General features: G+C 47.7%; 1 protein-coding gene across 1 annotated transcript in view; it reads left to right on the plus strand.

The window, feature by feature from the left end:
• The window catches only part of prom1a (prominin 1a), a gene marked incomplete at its 5' end in the record, with an annotated part of 30,942 nt that extends 8,465 nt beyond the window's left edge, over window positions 1-22,477 (plus strand). The window contains 26 exons of the mRNA XM_079745513.1: window positions 1,332-1,537; window positions 4,955-5,075; window positions 5,202-5,265; window positions 5,458-5,547; window positions 5,841-5,864; window positions 6,915-7,144; window positions 8,016-8,090; window positions 8,823-8,886; window positions 9,072-9,231; window positions 9,821-9,973; window positions 10,806-10,929; window positions 11,453-11,556; window positions 11,985-12,069; window positions 12,537-12,683; window positions 13,843-13,914; window positions 14,052-14,144; window positions 14,712-14,729; window positions 14,873-14,926; window positions 15,023-15,103; window positions 15,179-15,247; window positions 16,664-16,753; window positions 17,260-17,375; window positions 18,597-18,620; window positions 20,744-20,824; window positions 21,358-21,385; window positions 21,629-22,477. Of these exons, the coding sequence (XP_079601639.1) occupies window positions 1,332-1,537; window positions 4,955-5,075; window positions 5,202-5,265; window positions 5,458-5,547; window positions 5,841-5,864; window positions 6,915-7,144; window positions 8,016-8,090; window positions 8,823-8,886; window positions 9,072-9,231; window positions 9,821-9,973; window positions 10,806-10,929; window positions 11,453-11,556; window positions 11,985-12,069; window positions 12,537-12,683; window positions 13,843-13,914; window positions 14,052-14,144; window positions 14,712-14,729; window positions 14,873-14,926; window positions 15,023-15,103; window positions 15,179-15,247; window positions 16,664-16,753; window positions 17,260-17,375; window positions 18,597-18,620; window positions 20,744-20,813 (2,334 nt within the window). The 3' untranslated portion in view covers window positions 20,814-20,824; window positions 21,358-21,385; window positions 21,629-22,477. The remainder of the gene's footprint in view (window positions 1-1,331; window positions 1,538-4,954; window positions 5,076-5,201; window positions 5,266-5,457; window positions 5,548-5,840; window positions 5,865-6,914; window positions 7,145-8,015; window positions 8,091-8,822; window positions 8,887-9,071; window positions 9,232-9,820; window positions 9,974-10,805; window positions 10,930-11,452; window positions 11,557-11,984; window positions 12,070-12,536; window positions 12,684-13,842; window positions 13,915-14,051; window positions 14,145-14,711; window positions 14,730-14,872; window positions 14,927-15,022; window positions 15,104-15,178; window positions 15,248-16,663; window positions 16,754-17,259; window positions 17,376-18,596; window positions 18,621-20,743; window positions 20,825-21,357; window positions 21,386-21,628) is intronic.
• Between the last annotated feature and the right edge of the window lie 252 nt (window positions 22,478-22,729).

Raw genomic sequence — 22,729 nt, forward strand, 5'->3', positions numbered from 1 at the left:
AACCTTTCCCCTATAATGCATAGCAGCACACCTAAACCCTAGAGATGATAACAATGAACGTAGAAATAATGACAACGTGCTCTTGAAATTTTCACCCTCAAAGCTTCTAATATTAGGTCTACGATTTTTAGATTTAGGTTTAAATATAAATGATAAGTTTATTACAGTGGAGCGCAGCGTGACAGTTGAGTGTTACAGTGGAGCATTACAGTGAGCGTTACAGTGAGCATTACAGTGAGCATTACAGTGAGCGTTACAGTGAGCGTTACAGTGGAGCGTAGTGTTACAGTGACAACACAGTGAGCGTTACAGTGTAGCGTTACAGTGAGCGTTACAGTGAGCGTTACAGTGAGCGTTACAGTGAGCATTACAGTGAGCATTACAGTGAGCAACACAGTGAGCGTTACAGTGGAGCGTAGTGTTACAGTGACAACACAGTGAGCGTTACAGTGGAGAGTTACAGTGAGAGTTACAGTGAGCGTTACAGTGAACGTTACAGTGAGCGTTACAGTGAGCGTTACAGTTAGCATTAGTTGAGCGTTACAGTGGAGCGTAGTGTTACAGTGACAATACAGTGAGCGTTACAGTGGAGAGTTACAGTGGAGCGTAGCGTTACAGGGAGTGTTTCAGTGGGCGCTACAGTGGAGCGTTACAGTGGAACGTTAACCTGGAGCGTTACAGTGAGCGTTAAACTGGAGCTTTACAGTGAGCGTTAAACTTGAGCTTTACAGTGAGCGTTAAACTGGAGCTTTACAGTGAGCGTTAAACTGGAGCTTTACAGTGGGGTGTTACAGTGAGCGTTACAGTGAGCGTTACAGTGAGCGTCAGTGTACCGTCACTGGACAGTGTTTACTGCGGACATCGCCGGGTTTTGGTTTCTGGAGTCTTTATGCTGGTTACCAACGCTTTCCCAGAATAGTCCGGTCTCCAGGCTCCGTCGTCATGACAGCGTGAAAACCCAAATGGCTTTTGACATCTTTCCTAAACATTGATTCAAGCCTGAAGGAAGTGGGCGTGGCTAACTCTGTGCTCCGCATACACACAATGTCTGATCCTCATTGGACACACACACACACACGTTATTCCAAACACACGCCCAGATATACACATACATTTAGTTCTTATTTCACTCCTTCACCCCCCTTGAGTTATTCATTCTCTTATCTGCCTCTCTCTCTTTCTCTCTCTCTCTCTCTCTCTCTCTCTCTTTCTCTCTCTCTCTCTCTCTCTTCTCTCTCTCTCTCTCTCTCTCTCTCTCTTCTCTCTCTCTCTCTCTCTCTCTCTCTTTCTCTCTCTCTCTCTCTCTCTCTCTCTCTATGTCTCTCTCTCAGGTGCTCTACTATGAACTGGGCTTCCTGCTGTGTGCGGCGGTGGGCGTGGTCTACCTGGTGCTCCTCCCCCTCGCCGGCCTCCTGCTGTGTATCTGCCGTTGCTGTGACAACTGCGGAGGAGAGATGCACCAGCGGCAGCGGAAGAACGCCGACTGTCAGCGCGGCCTTCTGGGAACGCTGCTGTTCACCACCTCGCTGGTCATCAGGTGAGACCCCCTGACGCCCCCCACCCCCCTTCCCCCGGTAGAGACATGACTCCTAACCCCCTGACGCCCCCAAGGCCACTCACGAGGTTGAGTGACAGGGGGAGGAGCCCTGAGGGTCCGCCCTCCCAGCGACGAGGGGGAGTGGCAGGGGGAGGAGCCCTGAGGGTCCGCCCTCCCAGCGACGAGGGGGAGTGGCAGGGGGAGGAGCCCTGAGGGTCCGCCCTCCCAGCGACGAGGGGGAGTGGCAGAGGGAGGAGCCCTGAGGGTCCGCCCTCCCAGCGACGAGGGGGAGTGGCAGGGGGAGGAGCCTCGCTCATGGACTGCAGCGCTTATAAAAGAGGATTGAGATCATCCTGGTAGAGTCAAACTCAGGACCTGCTGGGCGCTGTGTGCACGTGGATGTGTGTGCAGTGGAGTCACACGGCGTACATCCTGAGCCCTCGGCCCGTCTCCACGGAGACGGGGACCAGTTGCCTGTGCTGCCTAACGAGACGTCTGGGGAGCATCACCGCCTACTTCTGATCCTCCTGCGTCTCCTGCCAGCTTCTCCTACTCCCCATCATCCTTCATCTCTCCTCCTCCTCTTCTTCTCTCCTCCTTTCCTCCGCCTCCTCTCCTCCACCACCTCCTCCTCCCCAACCACCTCCTCCTCCTCCTCCTCCTCCTCCTCCTCCTGCTCCTTCTCCTCTTCTTCTTCCTGCTCCTCCTTCTCTCCTCCTCCTCCTCCTCCCGCGGGGGCCAAGGCGACACTTTGAATCTGCTCAGATCGGAGGCTTCGAGGAGGAGGAGGGTTGCAAGGGAGAGAGGGAATCCTCACGGGAATGTGATGATGAAGTTGGTTTCCGTGGATACCGTGTTTTCCCACATCCCAGCAGGGTGCAGCTGCTTAGTGGGGAACCGTGAGGAGACCTGGAAACAGAACAGCTCCGAGCCGAACACTCAGTGTCCAATTAAAACAGACAACGACACAGCAGCCCAACCCAACCCCACCTCACTGACAGCAGAGGGTTTAGGTGGGTGTTGGGTTAGGGTTAGGATAAGGTGGACTTCAGCCCGTACTCATGAGTTCTAGTTAGAGGGTAGCCGCTGTCCCCGTGGTGTTGGAGGACTGGTTGATGACCGTATAACCCAGACCCAACCCATCACCACGGTCTAACCCCAGCTCCTCCAACGTCACTTTGAATCAGTTGGTTCCACTACTGCCTCGAAGGACTCTAGAACGAGGCTGATCATCTCTGTACATCTCTACCTATCTCTCTGTACATTTCTCTCTCTCTCCACATCTCTCTCTGTCTCCCTCCATCTCTACATCTCTCTTTCTCTCTCTCTCTCTCTCTCTCTCTCTCTCTCTCTCTTTCCTTCTCTCTCTACATCTCTCTCTGTCTCCCTCCATCTCTACATCTCTCTCTCTCTCTACATCTCTCTCTCTCTCTCTCTACATCTCTCTTTCCTTCTCTCTCTCTCTCTCTCTCTCTCTCTCTCTCTCTACATCTCTCTTTCCTTCTCTCTCTCTCTCTCTCTCTCTACATCTCTCTTTCCTTCTCTCTCTCTCTCTCTCTCTCTACATCTCTCTTTCCTTCTCTCTCTCTCTCTCTTTCTCTACATCTCTCTTTCCTTCTCTCTCTCTCTCTCTCTCTACATCTCTCTTTCCTTCTCTCTCTCTCTCTCTCTCTTTCTCTACATCTCTCTTTCCTTCTCTCTCTCTCTCTCTCTCTACATCTCTCTTTCCTTCTCTCTCTCTCTCTCTCTCTCTCTCTCTCTACATCTCTCTTTCCTTCTCTCTCTCTCTCTCTCTCTCTCTCTCTCTCTACATCTCTTTCCTTCTCTCTCTCTCTCTCTCTACATCTCTCTTTCCTTCTCTCTCTACATCTCTCTCTCTCTCCACCTCTCTCTTCACTATGGGCTTCATAGTGAGGTATCACTGTGGACTTGCAGGTGCTGGATGGGGTCTGGTCCTCTGCGGCTGATGGGTTGGCTAACCCTAACCCGAGTAGAGTAGTCCTTGATCTGCAGCCATCCTCATGTTCGGCGCTAGTAGTTAGTAGGGTGGTAATCTAGTAATTAGAAGGGTGGTAAACTAGTAGTTAGTAGGGTGGTACACTGGTAGTTAGTAGGGTGGTAAAATAGTAGTTAGTAGGGCGGTAAATTAGTAGTAAGTAGTATGATAACTAATAGTTATTAGGGTTGTATTAACCAGGACTCTGACAGATTAATGATGAGGAGACGATTATCCCGAGGGATTCTACATCCCTAGAGTCTAATTATAGAGTGTCACCCTGGAGGGGGTTAGAGTGCAGTGTGCAGTGTGTAGTGTGTAGTGTGTAGTGTGTAGTGTGTAGGGTACTAGGGACCTCTCTCTTCTCCTCTCCTATCCTCTCCTCTCCTCTCCTCTCCTTCAGTTCCTCTGAGTTAATTATTATAATTAAGGAAATGCATCTCAAGTTGTTATGAAGTTACACTGAGGACAGCGGGATGAGCTGATGTATTTCTCTCTCTCTCTCTCTCTCTGTTGACTCTGCAGAATCCACCCACCTAGAGAGAGAGGAGGGGGAGAGAGTAGTGAGAGGGAGATAGTGAGAGAGTGGTTTCTTTGTGTTTGCTACAGAGAGCAGGGGTGTAGACCCCAACAATACACTTTTGTTGTGAAGGAGCCATTTTGATTCTCTCTCCGGGCGAGACAGCTCCACTTGACTGTAGAGTCATTCAATCCACCTCCACTCTAGACTCACTGGCTGGCTGGCTGGCTGGCTGGCTGACTGACTGGCTGACAGGCTGTTTTACTCTCTTGTTGATGAGTAGAGCAGAAGTACTTCTAGGGTTCTTGTTGATTAGCGGTGGATCAGAGCCACATGATTTAGCGTGTGTTTTAGCTCCATCGCTACGTGATGTAGCTGTGTGTTTCAGCTCCATCGCTACGTGATGTAGCTGTGTGTTTTAGCTCCATCGCTACGTGATGTAGCTGTGTGTTTCAGCTCCATCGTGTGTTTCATATACAGTCTACATCGTGGATCGTCCTGTCGCTGACAAACACACAAACCCTTCCCTCACATTAACCAGCCTCACAGATACTAGATCAAACGAGTGTGTGAACACGCTGAGCTGATGGGCTTGTGATACACGCACGCACGCACACACTCACGCAGGCATGCACGCACACACACACAAACACAGACACACACACACACACAGGTCTTAATGTAATGTTGTTAAGAAGAGTAATTGAATGTATTAAACAACCAAATGGACAACAGGGACCTCTACTGGAGGGCTCGTGTCATTGGATATTATTATTATTATCTGTCAACGCATGTGTGGAATCATTAAGACATTTAAAGAAATTAATGCATCTATTAACATATATTGTCTAATCTAAGTATCTGGGTGATTGACATGTGGTTTGCTGTTGCTTGGCGACAGCATCGGAGTGCTGTGTGCCTACACAGCCAATCAGACGCTGAGCTCTCAGGTGAAGAACGTCAGGCGATTGGTCAACAGCAACATGAGGGACCTTCACACCTTCGTCAACGACACGCCCACGGTACCTGTCTGTCATTCTGTTTGTCAGTGTGTCTGTCTGTCTGTCTGCTTGTCTGTATGTGTCTGTCCGTTTGTTCGTCCGTCTGTCTGTCTGTGGTTCCTCAACTAACTGGATTTTGTTTTGCAGCAAATTGACTTCCTGGTTTCTCAATACTCGACTGCGAAAGGAAAAGTTCTGTACGACCTCGACAGTAAGCTACACCGTACTATAAATACTATTTACTACAAGAGTACTCTGTCCTAGACACTTACATCTAATGTTACTTTACTCTCTCTAGACACTAAGATTTTTATGTAACTTTGCTCTCTCTAGACACTAAGATCTTAATGTCGCTTATCTCTCTTCTAGATGGTACATTCATCCTGTGATCTTGACTCTCCAGATATAGGTCCTCTACTTGGCGGAAGGATACACGGGCAGCTAGGGAAGGAGGTCCGGCCTGCCATGGACGGAGTGCTCAGTCTGGCTGGAGGTGGGTCCGCCTCCGCCGATCACAGGCACTGTTAGCTGAGCCGGGTCCTATATTAATAGAATTAACACATCTGTCCTGCTGTTTTTTATATGTTGGGTAATTATAAGTAAACGTGCGTTTAAGCTGTTGAATGAACATGAAAAATGAACAAGCAGGGAGCCAGCATATTAGTCACTTAGTTCATGATTACCATATACTCCTGAACATTTAAACTTGTATTCCACACGATGAAGGCACTGAAAGACATTCAGAAGAATCTTTGTATATTCTTTCTTTTTGTTTTTGTTCTGAAGTGAAAATCGAAAGAGCCCTAAAAGGTAACAGCAGTCTGACCCCCGTGACCTTTAACCCTGTGACCTCTGACACTGTCGTGACCCCAGTTCCCCTTTGCCTTCCCTGAACATTTGGACCGATCAGGGGGCAGAATGCCGTCTTAATGCAACATTAAGACCAAGGTTCTCCGCCCGTCGTGATTCAGACTCGGAACACCAAATGGTTCTCATGTTTCTGTTCCTCATGTCGTTTGTTGTTCCACCCCATCCACATTTCAACTCACACTTTTAAGGCAGTTCCGATAAGTCAGTTCCGATAAGTCTGTTCAGGATGAGTCAGTTTTGATAAGTTAGTTCCGATATGTCTGTTCCGATAAGTCTGTTCAGGATGAGTCCGTTTTGATAAGTCAGTTATAATAAGTCTGTTCCGATTAGTCAGTTCCGATAAGTCAGTTCAGATAAGTCATTTCCGAGCCAGAGATTGGACAAGAGGCTTGAGTGCTGAGATAGAGAATACAAGACACTGGGACCAGTACATGGCACTGGGACCAGTACACAGCACTGGTACCAGTACAAGACACTGGGACCAGTACAAAACACTGGGACCAGTACACAACACTGGGAACAATACATAGCACTTGGACCAGTACACCTCGACAGCTCACCCTCACTGGGATTGGCTTCAATATCCACCAATCAGGGCTGATTTTAACGATCAGTGACAGCACTCAGAAATACAATCCAAGCTCTTAAATGTCTTCCCTCTCCTGCTTTACTCCTCGTACTCCTTTTATAAAGTTACACTCCTCACTGTGTTACTTCCTCCTCATGTTACCAGATTCACATACATACCTGTGTGTGTGTGTGCGTGCGTGTGTGTGTTTGTGTGTGCGCATTTGTATTGAACGTGTTTACTTTCAACGAGAGCTAAAAGTTGGTGGTTCACCGGTCGCTCGCTCTCTCTCTCTCTCTCTCCCCCCCCTCTCTCTCTCTCTCTCTCCCTCTCTATCTCTCATCACCTGTGTCTCTCTCTCTCCCTAACCTGTGACTCCTTCTCTCCCTAACCTGTGTTTCCCTCTGACCTGTGCCCCCCAGCGATGCGAGAGACGAGGGAGGCCCTGGAGAATGCCAGCGTGTCCCTGGAGGTGCTCCAGGAGGGCAGCGGGAAGCTGGCCTTCAGCCTGAGTCTGATGAGGGGCAGTCTGAGGCGCAGCCTGGACGACCCGGCCTGCAGGGACCCCAAGAACCAGCCCACCTCCGCCCAGCTCTGCAGCGCCATCCAGAGCTCCCTCAGCCACCTCCACCTGCACGCCAACTACTCCAGGGTACGGCCGTCTGGAGGCCCTGTTCCTCCAGAGCTCCTTCAGCTAGAGGAGCTAGCTGAAGGAGCTCTAGATGAGGAGCTCTAGAGGAAGGAGCTCTAGAGGAAGGAGCTCTAGAGGAAGGAGCTCTAGAGCTCCTTCCTCTAGAGCTCCTCATCTAGAGCTCCTTTGGCTAGCTCCTCCTGAATGAGCTCTAGAGCTCCTTCAGCTAGAGGAGCTCTAGAGCTCCTTCAGCTAGAGCTCCTTCCTCTAGAGCTCCTTCCTCTAGAGCTCCTTCCTCTAGAGCTCCTTCAGGAGGAGCTGGCTGAAGGAGCTCTAGAGCTCCTTCCTCTAGAGCTCCTTCCTCTAGAGCTCCTCATCTAGAGCTCCTCATCTAGAGCTCCTTCAGCTAGAGCTCCTTGTTCTTGAGGTCCTTCATCTTCTAGAGGTCCTGTGCTCAGATGTTTTAATCTGGTTCTGATCAGGTGTCAAATGGTTCAATCGGATTCTGCTCTGGTTTCAGATGTTTAATCTGGTTCTGATCTGGTTTCAGATGGTTTAATCTGGTGGTTCTGATCTGGTTTCAACTTGTTTCATCTGGCTCTGAACTGGTTTCAGATATTTAATCAGGTTCTGATCTGGTTTCAGTTGTTTAATCTGGTTCTGATCTGGTTTCAGATGGTTCAATTGGATTCTGCTCTGGTTTAAGATGTTTAATCTGGTTCTGATCTGGTTTCAGATGGTTTAATCTGGTGGTTCTGATCTGGTTTCAACTTGTTTCATCTGGCTCTGAACTGGTTTCAGATATTTAATCAGGTTCTGATCTGGTTTCAGATGGTTTCATCTGGTACTGATCTGGTTTCAGATGTTTAATCTGGTTCTGATCTGGTTTCAGCTGGCAAGTGTGAACCCTCAGCTGGAGAAGATGAACCAGGTTCTACAGACAGACTTGAGAGCCGTCATCCAGAGGGTGAGACAATACTACACTATAGTACTCTTGTACTTCGATAATTAGACCCTGTAGTACTCTGATACTATAGTACTCTGATATGATGGTACTCTGGTACTATAGTACTTTGATACTCTGATACTATAGTACTCTGATACTATGGAACTTTGATACTATAGTACTCTATTACTCTGATACTATAGTACTCTGATATTCTGATACTATAGTACTCTAATACTATATTACTCTGATACTATAGTAATGTGATACTATAGTTCTCTGGTACTCTGACACTATAGTACTCTGATACTATGGAACTTTGATACTATAGTACTCTAATACTCTGATACTATCGTACTCTGATATTCTGATACTATAGTTCTTTGACACTATTGTACTCTAATACAATAGTACTCTGAAACTCTTATACTATTGTTTTCTAATACTATAATACTCTGATACTATAGTACTCTGATACTCTGATACTATAGTACTCTGGTACTATAGTACTCTGATACTTATTACTCTAATACTCTCATACTAAAGTGCTCTAATACTATAGTACTCTGGTACTGTAATACTCTAATACTATAGTACTCTGATACTCTGATACTATTATTATGCACTATACTGTTACTACACTATACACTCTACTGTAATACTCCTGTTGTAACTTAATACTCTATTGTACTGGCAGTGTGTTGTAGTACTCTCATACTGAGATACTGTAGTAACCTGTCCTATGTGATGCAGGGCTACTCGTCTCTGAACAATACTCCTTCCATGGTGGTGGATCAGACCACGTCCGTGGTGGAGGGTGAGTTCAGCTACTACAGATTAACCCTAACCCCTAACCCCTAACCCTATAACCCTAACCCTATAACCATAAACCTATCACCCTATAACCCTATCCCCTAAACCCTAACCCTAACCCTAACCCTAACCATATAACCGTGACCCTACTGCAATAGGCTCTGGTAACTGCCCTCTAATGCCCCCTAGTGGTGAGAGGGCTGTTGGACGGCATTGGCTCCAACATCAGCAGCTTCTCCAAGGGTTTTCCGGTCCGAAGCAGTCTGGCCAACTTCACCATCTTCATCAACCAGGCCCACTCGTCCATCGAGGACCACTACCCCCAGCTGGACCAGGCAGACTTCTACAGGTCGGTCCTCCATTGATAAGGGAAATGGAGACTTTATAATATTTTATTTTGTATTTTTATTTCCCAGAATTTTTGGATTTTACTATAAGAGAGTAGACGCTAGAGATGCGCGGATGGGCTATTATTTCATCCGCAACCGCATCACAAATGCAACATCCGTCCGCCATCCGTCCGCACCAACGTTTTTTAACCATTTTCAAAACCGCACCCGCCCGCCATCCACCGGTTGTATCTAGCCTACTATATAGGCTAATGCCTATTGCACTTTATTTTTTGCAAAAAAAAGAAAGCCTCGATATTAAAGAAACGCCGACTCAAGCATATTAATTCCAAAATTCGCTGCAAGTCCACCGCACAACAGTGCAACATGCATGTTCACATTTTTTATTGTACATAACAACCCGAAAACTTGCCTGTTTCCCTTGCAATTCAAAGTTTTCCGACAATTTTTCTTACCTTCTTTCATAGCAGTGGATTTCATTGAACTAGTAGTTTAACTTGTTCAACCTCTAGTCATCTCGCGCTGCCATTCCACGAGTGGTAGGCTACAATGGCGGGCTGTTTTAAAATATAACCGATATGGAAACAGGTGGGCCGGCTGCATCACCCTGTGCTGCATGCTGGTCCTGGTCCTGGCCTTCAACTACCTGGGCCTGCTGTGTGGAACGCTGGGCTACGACAAACACGCCTCGCCCACCACCCGGGGCTGCATCTCAAACACCGGGGGCACCCTGCTCATGGCGTGAGTCACGACCCCCGACCCCCGACCCCTGACCCCTGACCCCGACCTGCTGCTTCATGACCTGGATGTCGTTTCACTGTAAGCTTAGGACGAAAGGGTCAGAGTGAGCCGAATTAGACAGGGTTAGTTAGTTAGTTAGCTGAATTAGAAAGGGTTAGTTAGTTAGAGTTAGCTGAAGTAGATATGTTTAGTTAGTTAGCGTTAGCTGAATTAGATAGGGTTAGTTAGTTAGTTAGCCGAATTAGACAGGGTAAGTTAGTTAGTTACCTGAATTAGACAGGGTTAGTTAGTTAGAGTTAGCTGAATTAGATATGGTTAGTTAGTTAGAGTTAGCTGAATTAGATAGGGTTAGTTAGTTAGTTAGAGTTAGCTGAATTAGACAGGGTTAGTTAGGTAGAGTTAGCTGAATTAGAAAGGGTTAGTTAGTTAGAGTTCGCTGAATTAGATATGGTTGGTTAGTTAGTTAGTTAGTTAGAGTTAGCTGAATTGGATAGGGTTAGTTAGCTAGAGTTAGCTTAATTAGATAGGGTTAGTTAGTTAGTTAGAGTTAGCTGTATTAGAAAGGGTTAGTTAGTTAGAGTTAGCTGAATAAGATAGGGTTAGTTAGTTAGAGTTAGCTGAATAAGATAGGGTTAGTTAGCTAGAGTTAGCTTAATTAGATAGGGTTAGTTAGTTAGTTAGAGTTAGCTGTATTAGAAAGGGTTAATTAGTTAGAGTTGGCTGAATAAGATAGGGTTAGTTAGTTAGAGTTAGCTGAATTAGATATGGTGAGTAAGTTAGCTAGACCCAGACCCAGCATGGCGGCGTGGTGGTAAGGCGTTCCTCTCTCCAGGGGGGTGGGCTTCAGCTTCCTGTTCTCCTGGCTGCTCATGGGGGTCGTCACCGCCGCCTTCCTGGTCGGAGGGAACCTGGAGAAGCTGCTCTGTGAGCCCTACCACAGCAAGGAGCTCTTCAAGGTGCGTCACAGCTCACCGCTCTCACCTGGTCTCACCTGGTCTCACCTGGTCTGACCCCCCCTGGTCTAACCTCCGGGGGGGGGGTCTTGATGCCCAGGTCTGAGGGGGTACGGTCTGGGGGTCTAGGGGGTAGGGGTCTGGGGGTCTAGGGGGTAGGGGTCTGGGGGGTCTAGGGGGTAGGGGTCTGGGGGTCTAGGGGGTAGGGGTCTGGGGGGTCTAGGGGGTAGGGGTCTGGGGGGTCTAGGGGGTAGGGGTCTGGGGGTCTAGGGGGTAGGGGTCTGGGGGTCTAGGGGGTAGGGGTCTGGGGGGTCTAGGGGGTAGGGGTCTGGGGGTCTAGGGGGTAGGGGTCTGGGGGGTCTAGGGGGTAGGGGTCTGGGGGTCTAGGGGGTAGGGGTCTGGGGGGTCTAGGGGGTAGGGTCTGGGGGTCTAGGGGGTAGGGGTCTGGGGGTCTAGGGGGTAGGGGTCTGGGGGTCTAGGGGGTAGGGGTCTGGGTGCAGCAGCTCTGACCTGTTGTGGTCCTCAGCTCCTGGACACGCCCCACATGGTGGACCCCCAGTGGAGGAACTTCATCCCCGGGTTCCTGTACAACGACTCGGACCTGGACCTCACCATGGAGAACCTATACAGGTAGGAGGACCGCAGACCCCCGACCCCCAAGACCCCACAGACCACGGCTCAGGAGCTAATGCTGAATGTGTGTGTGTGTGTGTGTGTGGTGTCTGTGTGTGTGTGTGTGTGTGTGTGTGTGGTCTGTGTGTGTGTGTGGTGTGTGTGTGTGTGTGGTGTGTGTGTGTGTGTGTGTGGTGTCTGTGTGTGTGTGTGGTGTGTGTGTGTGTGTGGTGTGTGTGTGTGTGTGTGGTCTGTGTGTGTGTGTGTGGTGTGTGTGTGTGTATGTGTGGTGTCTGTGTGTGTGTGTGTGTGTGCGTGCGGTGTGTGTGTGTGTGTGTGTGTGTGTGTGTGTGGTCTGTGTGTGTGTGTGTGTGTGTGTGTGTGTGGTGTCTGTGTGTGTGTGTGTGTGTGTGTGTGTGCGTGCGGTGTGTGTGTGTGCGTTGCAGTAACTGTAAGGAGAACAGGGGTATCTACTCCGCCGGGCGTCTGGATAAGATCTTCAACATCACAGCGTTCCTCAACACCACCCTGGTCAGTCTCCTCCACCCCCCACCCACAGGCCCCACCCACAGCCCCCACCCACACCCCCACCCACGGCGACATCAATCAATGCAATAAGAATCACAATATAGATTTAAACAAACATGTTGCTTCACAATATTACAAGAAGTAACAGATGAACGTTAATAAGATGAATCAGATCCTGAATGTACCAATTTTCAGTATTAATGTGTATCTGTATTATTTATCTGAAAACGCCACAGTGCAGTACGGATGACCTCAGCTGCTATTCTTATTGATCTGTATTATTTATCTGTATTTCTATCTGTCTGTTATTTGTATATTTTATCTTTCTTTGTTTCTATCGTTTTTTTTTTCTCTTTTTATATATTTAAAATGCTGTTGTGAATCGCACCGTCGGGATTGCAATTAAATTTTGTTGTACCATGTGCAATGACAATAAAGAGAATTCTGTGTGTGTGTGTGTGTGTGTGTAGTTCACCAGGGAGGTGGTGTCGGTGCTGGAGGGGATCCGTCTGGACCTGAGTGGGGTGGAGCTTCTGCAGACGGAGGGGCGGCAGAACCTTCTGGACTTCTCTGAGTCCGGCCTGTCAGAAATCAACTACGCCCAATACCTGGAGGAGGTACACACACACTCACTCACTCACTCACTCACTCACTCACTCACTCACTCACTCACTCACTCACTCACTCACTCACTCACAGTAATACTTTACTGTGTGCAATACTTTAGCGCGTTTCTTGCATCTCATAACCTTTGGCATTATTATATTGTTTATGTTGTTAATACAAGCTGTGTCATACATTCTGTGTGTGTGTGTGTGTGTGTGTGTGTGTGTTTATCTATAGTGTTTCATATAGTGTAGAGTTTTCCTCGACCACCGCGTAATGACGGTACTCATATTTAATACATGTGGATTCAGTCTTGTATTCATTCAACATTATGCATTCCTAGCTTTTATACTACTGAAATAAAAGTACTGCTAGTGCTCTATCATATATTTGTACTTTTATGTTTATCATATATTTCATTTCAACATATATATATATATATATATATATATAATTGTATTTTTTTTCAATATGTAGGGCTAATTTCCGCTACAGTTCTAAACACAACTCTAACTTTCCATTGATCTAAATCCTGGTTGCTATGGTAAGCGATCAAGTACAGTGGCAGTCATCCACGACTTGACTTTCGCGGGTAAGGGTAAACGTTTCCATGGTAATGGAGAGCTCCACCAATCAAAGACGGCTTGTCACATTTTAGGCTTTATTGGATTTATGTGTTTTTCTAAAAACTAGAAGTTCCCGTCTTTAACTTGTGGCTTTAACAGGAGCATATACCATAGATTCACAATATAACTGCTTGTGGTAGGGATACTTTGGATGGTTACGACATCAAGGCTTTTAATCAAAACCTATATTGAGAAAATGAATGAGATTTTTACTAACAGAACCACAGTGCTGCACTCTATTGGGTTGTGGTCTTGTGTCTCCCAGGTGAATTAAGGCGTGGTCTAGTGTCTCCCAGGTGAATTAAGGCGTGGTCTTGTGTCTCCCAGGTGAATTAAGGCTTGGTCTTGTGTCTCCCAGCTGTATTAACGCGTGGTCTTGTGTCTCCCAGGTGTATTAAGGCGTGGTCTTGTGTCTCCCAGGTGAATTAAGGCGTGGTCTTGTGTCTCCCAGTTGTATTAAGGCGTGGTCTTGTGTCTCCCAAGTGAATTAAGGCGTGGTCTTGTGTCTACCAGGTGAATTAAGGTGTGGTCTTGTGTCTCCCAGGTGAATAAAGGTGTGACGGTGGAGGACCTGCTGACCTTCACCAGCCAGCTGGAGGCCCAGACGGACCTCATGGTAACACGGCCCCCATCTCCTCTCTACCTCAACATGCTGCCTTATATGTTGTTCTGAAAAGCGTGTAAACATGTTGCGTGTGTGTGTGTGTGTGTGTGTGTGTGTGTTTGTGTGTGTGTGTGTTTGTGTGTGTGCAGCCCGAGGGGCCCCTCCAGACCGCTCTGAAGGGCCACACGAGCACCCTGAGACAGATCCACAGCCAGCAGGTGGTCCCACTGGAGCAGGCCATGGTAGGCCTGTCTGTCTGTCTGTCTGTCTCTCTCTCTATCTGTATCTCTGTCTGTCCGTCTGTCTGTCTTTCTCTCTCCTTGTCTATATCTCTCTCTGTCTGTCTGTCTGTCTGTTTGTATCTCTGTCTGTCTGTTTCTCTGTCTGTATGTCTGTCTGTTTCTCTCTCTCTCTCCTCTGTCTGTCTATCTCTTTGTCTGTCTCTCTGTCTGTCTCTGTCTGTCTGTCACTCTGTCTGTCTGTCTGTCTGTCTGTCTGTCTGTATGTCTGTCTGTTTCTCTCTCTCTCTCTCTGTCTGTCTGTCTCTCTGTCTGTCTGTTTCTCTCTCTCTCTCCTCTGTCTGTCTGTCTCTTTGTCTGTCTCTCTGTCTGTCGGTTTCTCTCTGTCTGTCTCTCGGTCCTTGGTCAGAAGTCCAGGGGTCCTCCTGTAGACCTCCGAGGGGTCCTTGGTCAGAAGATAAAAATCAATGTTCCATTACCGTTTGCAGCTAGCTATGGATTAGCTATCTGAGGCTCCAGTTACCCATGATGCACTGCGACTGAGTCTGTTGTTTTTCTTTCCTCATGCAGAAATATGTGAGAGCCAGGGTAAGCGGCCATGTTGAACACATTCACGTTAGAGTGTGTGTGTGTGTGTGTGTGTGTGTGTGTGTGTATGGTGTAACACATTTCGTAGAGTTGTTTTCTGTCTGTTTTTGCTTGGTGACCTTTGACCTTCTGATCTTCTTCAGAGTGCGTTGAACCAGAGTATGAGGTTCCTGGAGCGAACGGCCTCCGACCTGCCAGTAAGTACTCCAACCTTTGACCTCTGACCTTCACACCCCCTTTGACCTTTAACATCTAAACCAGTGGACCAGACCAGATTATGTCTTGTTTTACAGAACAAAGTTTTGGCCGTTTTAAACGCCCTGGATGAAGCCCAATACCTCATCTCCCAGAATGCAACACACCTGATCAGTCAGGTAAACGACCAGATCCTCTCCTTCCCCCTAGCCTCGCATTCGTTCAGCTGAATGTTAACCTCCCTCCCCCCACAGGAGACGAGGCTGTACAAGGACGTCATCGTTGGCTACTTCCAGCAGTACATTGACTGGGTGAAGAGCTCGGTAAGTCTCTAAATGATTTCCCTGTGCGCCATCATGACTGGTTCACCTGTGGAATAGTTTCCCAGTGGGGCATCGTGACTGGTTCACCCTGTGGAATAGTTTCCCAGTGGGGCATCGTGACTGGTTCACCTGTGGAATAGTTTCCCAGTGTGGCATCGTGACTGGTTCACTGGTGGAATAGTTTCCCAGTGCGGCATCGTGACTGGTTCACTGGTGGAATAGTTTCCCAGTGTGGCACCGTGACTGGTTCACTGGTTGAATAGTTTCCCAGTGCGCAATCATGACTGGTTCACTGGTCACAGGGGTTTACAGATCCAGGTTTAAACAGAGCGGACAGAGATGTGTTTGACACTATAATTATACTATACTCTATACCTATACTATACTCTTTACACTACAACTATACTATACTCTATACCTATACTATACTCTATACTCTACAATTATACTATACTCAATACTCTATAACTATACTATACTCTATACCAGGGGTCTGCAACCTTTTCTATCAAAAGAGCCATTTTTGTTCCTCTTCCGCCAAATAAAATGTGTCTGGAGCCACAAAACATATTTGATACCAAAGTTTATAAAGTATAATATATAGTTATCGTTGACTATAGTCAGTTATATTTGTCACAGTCTTTGTCATCATATCTGACTTTTTATTTAGTTTTCGTCAGTCTTAGTCAACTAAATTAACACTGCTGTAGATGCAGTCGGTAGGCTAATTTTGCTGTCACTAGGCATGTTTGCTGTTTCGACAGTAGATGCCAGTGCTGCAAGACACTACAAAAGGTGGTAGATGTGGTTGGATGAGTACAATACAAAACAGATGAAACAAAGCTGCTGGACTTTATTTTATTTTATGTAGGTTGAATGAATGAATTTATCCATCCATCATTATCTATTTGTCTATCCGAATGTATGTAAAGGTTGTGTTTATGTTCATGACAATGCATGATTACACGTTACTCTTTAAAAAGAGTAACGTTTTTTTGAGTGCCACTGGAGAGGGGCTAAAGAGCCGCAGGTTGCCGACCCCTGTTCTATACCTATACTATACGCTATACTCTATAATTATACTATACTCTATACCTATACCTATACAATACTCCATACTCTATACCTATACTATACTCTATACCTATACTATATACCTATACTATACTCTATACTCTATAACTATACGATACTCTATGCCTATACAATACTCTATAACTATACTGTACTCTATAAATATACTATAACTAAACTATACTCTATAACTGCTATACTCTATAACTATACTATACTCTATAATGTGTTCTCCAAGCGGACATTTTGTTTCATCTCCAAAACGAACGAACTGGTTCTGTAGTGGGCCTGTAGCGGGCCTGCTCCCTGGTTTGATGATGTCATTTCCTTTTTCCTGTCCAGCTGGCATTGGAGGTGGCGACCTGTAAGCCCCTGAGCAACATGGTGGACACTGCCCACATCCTCACCTGCAACTTCCTGCTGGACGCCATGGTAACGCACCGCGTTTCTGTGTGGATGCGTGTGTGTGGGTGCGTGTGTGTGGGTGTGTTTTTTTGTGCCTGGTTGGTGGTGAGATGTGGTTGTGTGTAACTGAGCTTAGTGGGGTCTTGTCTCATGGTGGTCTCATGGTGGTCTCATGGTGGTCTGGTCTCATGGTGTTGGTTCTGTGTGGTTCTAAGCTGTGTTCAGTCTGTTTGGTGTTGGTTCTGTGTGGTTCTAAACTGTGTTCGGTCTGTTTGTTGTTGGTTCGTGGTTCTAAGCTGTGTTCGGTCTGTTTGGTGTTGGTTCTGTGTGGTTGTAAGCTGTGTTCTGTCTGTTTGGTGTTGGTTCGAGGTTCTAAGCTGTGTTCGGTCTGTTTGATGTTGGTTCGAGGTTCTAAGCTGTGTTCGGTCTGTTTGGTGTTGGTTCTGTGTGGTTCTAAGCTGTGTTCAGTCTGTTTGGTGTTGGTCCGTGGTTCTAAGCTGTGTTAAGTCTGTTTTGTGTTGGTTCTTCAACAGAACACGTTCTGGATGGGTCTGGGCTGCAGCACGCTGTTCCTCCTGCCCAGCATCGTCCTCGCCGTGAAGCTCGCCAAGTTCTACCGCCGCATGGAGACAGAGGACGTCTACGATGAGTGAGTCTCAGACCGCTGCTCAGGGCTGAACACACAGAGAACATGGAGAACCTGGGGAACATTAGGAACATTAGGAACATGAGGAACATTAGGAACATTAGGAACATGAGGAACATTAGGAACATTAGGAACATGAGGAACATGAGGAACATGAGCAACCTGAGGAACATGAGGAACACAGGGAACATTAGGAACCTGAGGAACATTAGGAACACAGGGAACATTAGGAACCTGGGGATCATTTTGAACATGTCGAACACAGGGAACATTAGGAACATGATGAACCTGAGGAACATGAGGAACACAGGGAACATTAGGAACATGAGGAAAATTAGGAACATGAGGAACATGAGGAACCTGAGGAACATGAGGAACACAGGGAACATTAGGAACATGAGGAACATTAGGAACATTAGGAACATGAGGAACATGAGGAACATTAGGAACACAGGGAACATTAGGAACCTGGGGAACATTAGAAACATGAGGAACACAGGGAACATTAGGAACATGAGGAACACAGGGAACATTAGGAACCTGAGGGACATTAGGAACATGAGGAACATTAGGAACATGAGGAACATTAGGAACATTAGGAACATGAGGAACATGAGGAACATGAGGAACATGAGGAACATTAGGAACATGAGGAACATGAGGAACATGAGGAACATGAGGAACACAGGGAACATTAGGAACATGAGGAACATGAGGAACACGAGGAACACGAGGAACATGAGGAACATTAGGAACGCGAGGAACCTGAGGAACATGATGTTTTGTGGGTTCCTGTTAACGTGTGAATCTGTCCTCCCTCCTTCCTGCAGCTCCTCTGTCTCTGGAACCTGGCACTTCACTCTCTGATAACCATTCCTACAGTTCCCCCCCCCCCCCCCCCCCCCCCCCCCCCCCTTAGCACTCTGCACTTTAAGAGGAGCTGCTTTAGTCCGGCCTCCAGCAGGCGTCCACAACGCTTTACTGAAGCCCTGCTCTGCTGCGGGGAGGGGCAGGGGCGGGCAGGAAGGGGAGGGGTGGGGCAGTGGGCGGGGGTAAGGGGCAGGGAGGGGAGGGGCAGGAAGGGGAGGGGTGGGGCAGTGTGCGGGGGTAAGGGGCAGGGAGGGGAGGGGCAGGGCCGGGGGTTAGGGGAGGGGCTTAGGGGTGGTGGGGCAGTTGTTTACATGAGCCTGGGGTTTACTTCTGTTTTGTATTTTGTCTTCGTAGCAATGACACAGTCCCCGTGAAAACGTAAGAGCTATTCTACCCAGAATTCCTTTCCCCTGTCTCTGTTGTTCTGTGTCCTTTTCCCGCCTTTAATCTCCCGCTTTTTGATAGTTGAACTGCCTTCAGTAGTTTAACTGGTGTCACTGGTTTCAGTGGTTTAACTGGGAACTGTTGGGTGCTGGTGGAGGTCTGTGTAGCTGTGGGTGCTGGGGTCTCCTGGGGTCTTCAGACGCGTCCCTCCTCATGGGTCAGATCCCCCTGACCATTGTTCCCAGTGTAGTGTTCGGATCCCCCTGACCATTGTTCCCAGTGTAGTGTTCAGATCCCTCTGAGCAGTGTTCCCAGTGTAGTGTTCAGATCCCCCTGACCAGCGTTCCCAGTGTAGCTTTCAGGTTAATCTGTCCTTCAGTAGAAGAACCTTCCTGTTCAGTACTGATAGAGGCCTGCAGGGGGCACTCTACATGTGGCGTGTTTTTCGCAGTAGTAATGGTTATCATAGAGGGGTTGTAATAGTTACCATAGTGGTGTAATGGTTATCATAGAGAGATTGTAATGGTTACCATAATGGTGTAATGGTTATCATAGAGGGGTTGTAATGGTTACCATAATAGTGTAATGGTAGTAATGGTTATCACAGAGAGGTTGGCCCAGCGGCACTGAGACCGCCTCACAGGTAAAACTCAGACTGGATTCTGTCGCATGAAGGCATGAAGGCACGAAGGCATGCTCCCCCTAGTGGATAAACGCTACACATGAAGGCATTCTCCCCCTAGGGGACAGACGTTACACATGAAGGCATTCTCCCCCTAGGGGACAGAACGTTACACATGAAGGCATTCTCCCCCTAGGGGACAGAACGTTACACATGAAGGCATTCTCCCCCTAGGGGACAGAACGTTACACATGAAGGCATTCTCCCCCTAGGGGACAGAACATTACACATGAAGGCATTCTCCCCCTAGGGGACAGAACGTTACACATGAAGTTATTCTCCCCCTATTGGACAGACCCCTACACACCACATACACACAGGCATGAACACACACAGTTTAGTTCCGACAATCTCTCTCTCTCTCTCTCTCTCTCTCTCTCTCTCTCTCTCTCTCTCTCTCTCTCTGGTAAAGCGAGAATTGTGTTGACTGCTCTTCCTGTCTCTCGTTTAGAGTCGCCCAATCAGATCGACATATCAAACCCCCGCTCAACATACACCTGGTCATTTTAGTGAAGGACAGGCAAGCATGCCCCGCCCCCTGTGTGATATGGCCATGCCCACTGCTGCATGACTCCGCCCACCGCCCCATGACTCCGCCCACTACCACATGACTCCGCCTTCTAACCACATGTTTACTGCATGCTCCGTCCGTGTATTGGTTGCTTGTTCCTGATTGGCTGTTTCAGTGTACAGACAGAGAGCACCACGTTATGAACGGCCGTGTTTAAAACATTAATATTAACATGAACAATAATGTCCTACTGGTACATCGCCGTGTCAATGAGCACTGCCATTTTGGTTAGTGCTCCTGTACTCCTGCTGGTTTATGAAGTAAGCAGCCATGTTCTTTTGGCCGCTGTTAAGTTATGTTGAGTTGCGTTAAGTTGCTCATGCATCCTCTGCTCTGATAGGCTGAGGGCCTGTAGACCAGGAGCTCCGATAGGCTGAGGGCCTGTACACCAGGAGCTCCGATAGGCTGAGGGCCTGTAGACCTGGAGCTCCGATAGGCTGAGGGCCTGTAGACCAGGAGCGCCGATAGGCTGAGGGCCTGTAGACCAGGAGCTCCGATAGGCTGAGGGCCTGTAGACCAGGAGCTCTGATAGGCTGAGGGCCTGTAGACCAGGAGCTCTGATAGGCTGAGGGCCTGTAGACCAGGAGCTCTGATAGGCTGAGGGCCTGTAGACCAGGAGCTGAAGTGCTCCATCGTGTTCTGGTCCTCAGCGTGTTGCTCTCTGACGCTGGCCCTGGCTGACCAATGAGGAGCCTAAAGGCACAACCTGTGATGACCTTGTGTGTGTGTGTGTGTGTGTGTGTACTCTATTTGTGTGTGTGTGTGTGTGTGTGTGTGTGTGTGTGTACTCTATGTGTGTGTACTCTATGTGTGTGTATGTGTTTGTGTGTGTTTACTCTATGTGTGTGTGTGTGTGTGTGTTAGTGTTCCCTCCTATGACACTATGACCAGGTTTCCCCGAGCCTCCGCCCCTCCGAGCTACATCGACTGGTGACAGAGAGAAAGGTAGTCCATTTCCCACAATCCACCGGGCCTCGTCTCACCTCCTCCACGCCGCCGTCACACTTCGCTTCCTCCATTCTTTCAGCTTCCCTCTGGTCCGTCTGTTGCCATGACGACCGCCTCTCGTCCGCCGGGCGGCCGCTCGTCTTTCTCTTTGGGGACAAAACCTTCTAACGATTCGGCGTTCACACGCTCGCATGTTGGTCCCCACAGCCCGCCTCGCCCTCCGTCCCCCCCGTCTGTTATGAATAAAGTTTGTTCAAATCAGATGTCTTCAAGAGTAACTAAAGAACAAGCTTCAGCCCTGACCCTCTGGTAACCCTGGAAACAAGCTGAGCCATCAGCAGCAGGGATGCCATTGGCTCTATAAAGCATACTAATATATAATATCTATAGAGATGTTGCATGTTTAAACACTTCATGTACATTAATCACTTCTTCCTGTTTCACTAATGCATCACTTCCTTCTTCCTGTTTCGCTATTGCATCACTTCCTTCTCCCTGTTTCGCTAATGCATCTCTTCCTGTCCCTCCAGTGGCCCGGCAGGGTGGAGGTAAACAACGGTGAGTCGGTTCTCATTTAATCTTCTTTGGCCAAACTGAGAGAACCCCAGCTAGGACCCTCCCTAGCACCCTTTGCAAATAACTACTATTGCATCCAAACTCTAAAAGTCCTAACACATGAACGGTTACAAGAGCTTGAAACAATGAAGCAAACAGGAAAATAAAAACTCATGATCACCACATATAGAACAGATCCAAAGTTATATTCACCTTGAACTAAAACCCACCGTCCCCATAAACCAGGTCTACCACAGGAGAAGACCACGGGAAGTCTCTCTGCTCCCTCCTCCAATCAACAATCACAAAACATAATCAATGAAAGAACAGCAAAGCCCCCCGACTAACTCTCCAGCCGAGGATCTCTCTCACCACGCCTGGAGCCTCCAGGGTCTCTCCTAGAGCCTCCAGGTTCTCTCCAGAACCCTCCAGGATCTTCCTTTTTTCTAGTTTTTCATTCTTTTTTGACCTTTTTGAAAAGGTCAAGGGAAGGTCACAGTGAACTGTGAGGAGTTGTGACCTTTCACCCCGGCTCCGGACCTAGTTGCTCCTCAAGTCTGGTGCTAGACCCTCCCAAAGTTCTTCCTGTTTCCTGTTTCCAGTTTTGCGGACAAACGATGGGATCGCTGATACCGACCGACCCACCAGTCTGTAATGCTAACTCTTGGTTTCATCCCAGTGAAGCTCAAAGAAACCCTTCTTTGTTCAAGTCTCAATGTTTACAACCTTCTGTGGGCACCAGAAGTCTCTTGCTGGTAGAGATTTCAAACAAAGCGTGACTTTAAAACTTGTGTTGGAGCATGGCCGACGTCCGCATGCTGCCTTTAGTTTATTAGTCGATTCTTTAACCACACTTGAGGATATTGTGTTAAGATGACTAACTCTAAAACATATCAGTTTTGCTTTTGTAGTGCTCACTGAAGTGAGCAACTTGCTTCTTTTTAAGTACACTTCTATTTTTATCATAGCCTGCAGATCAACTCTTAAATCTATGGTATGCCAGTTTGGAGGAACTAGCCAGAGTAGGCTAGATTTTAAAGGTATCAAACCAAAACAAAGTCTCACCCCTCCCTGCAGCCCTCCCTCCAAAGCCACTCCCCCTAATCACATGACTAGCTCGCTAGCATAGCCACAGGTCTGCTAGCCCTGTGGAAGACTCCTGTCATGGTTTACTAGCTAGCTAGTTTTTGCCACAGTACTGAGAGCATGGACAGACAGCTTGCATGTGTCGGATAAGAAGGTAGACAGACAGGCGAATTACAGCTCTGTGCAGCCAGAGGTATCAGATTTTTTTTTTTGTCAGAGCATTTGATTTACTGATTGCTGAAAATTTAAACAAATATGACA

Source organism: Pollachius pollachius (genome assembly GCF_949987615.1).
Source record: "Pollachius pollachius genome assembly, chromosome: 10".
Lineage (NCBI taxonomy): Eukaryota > Metazoa > Chordata > Actinopteri > Gadiformes > Gadidae > Pollachius > Pollachius pollachius.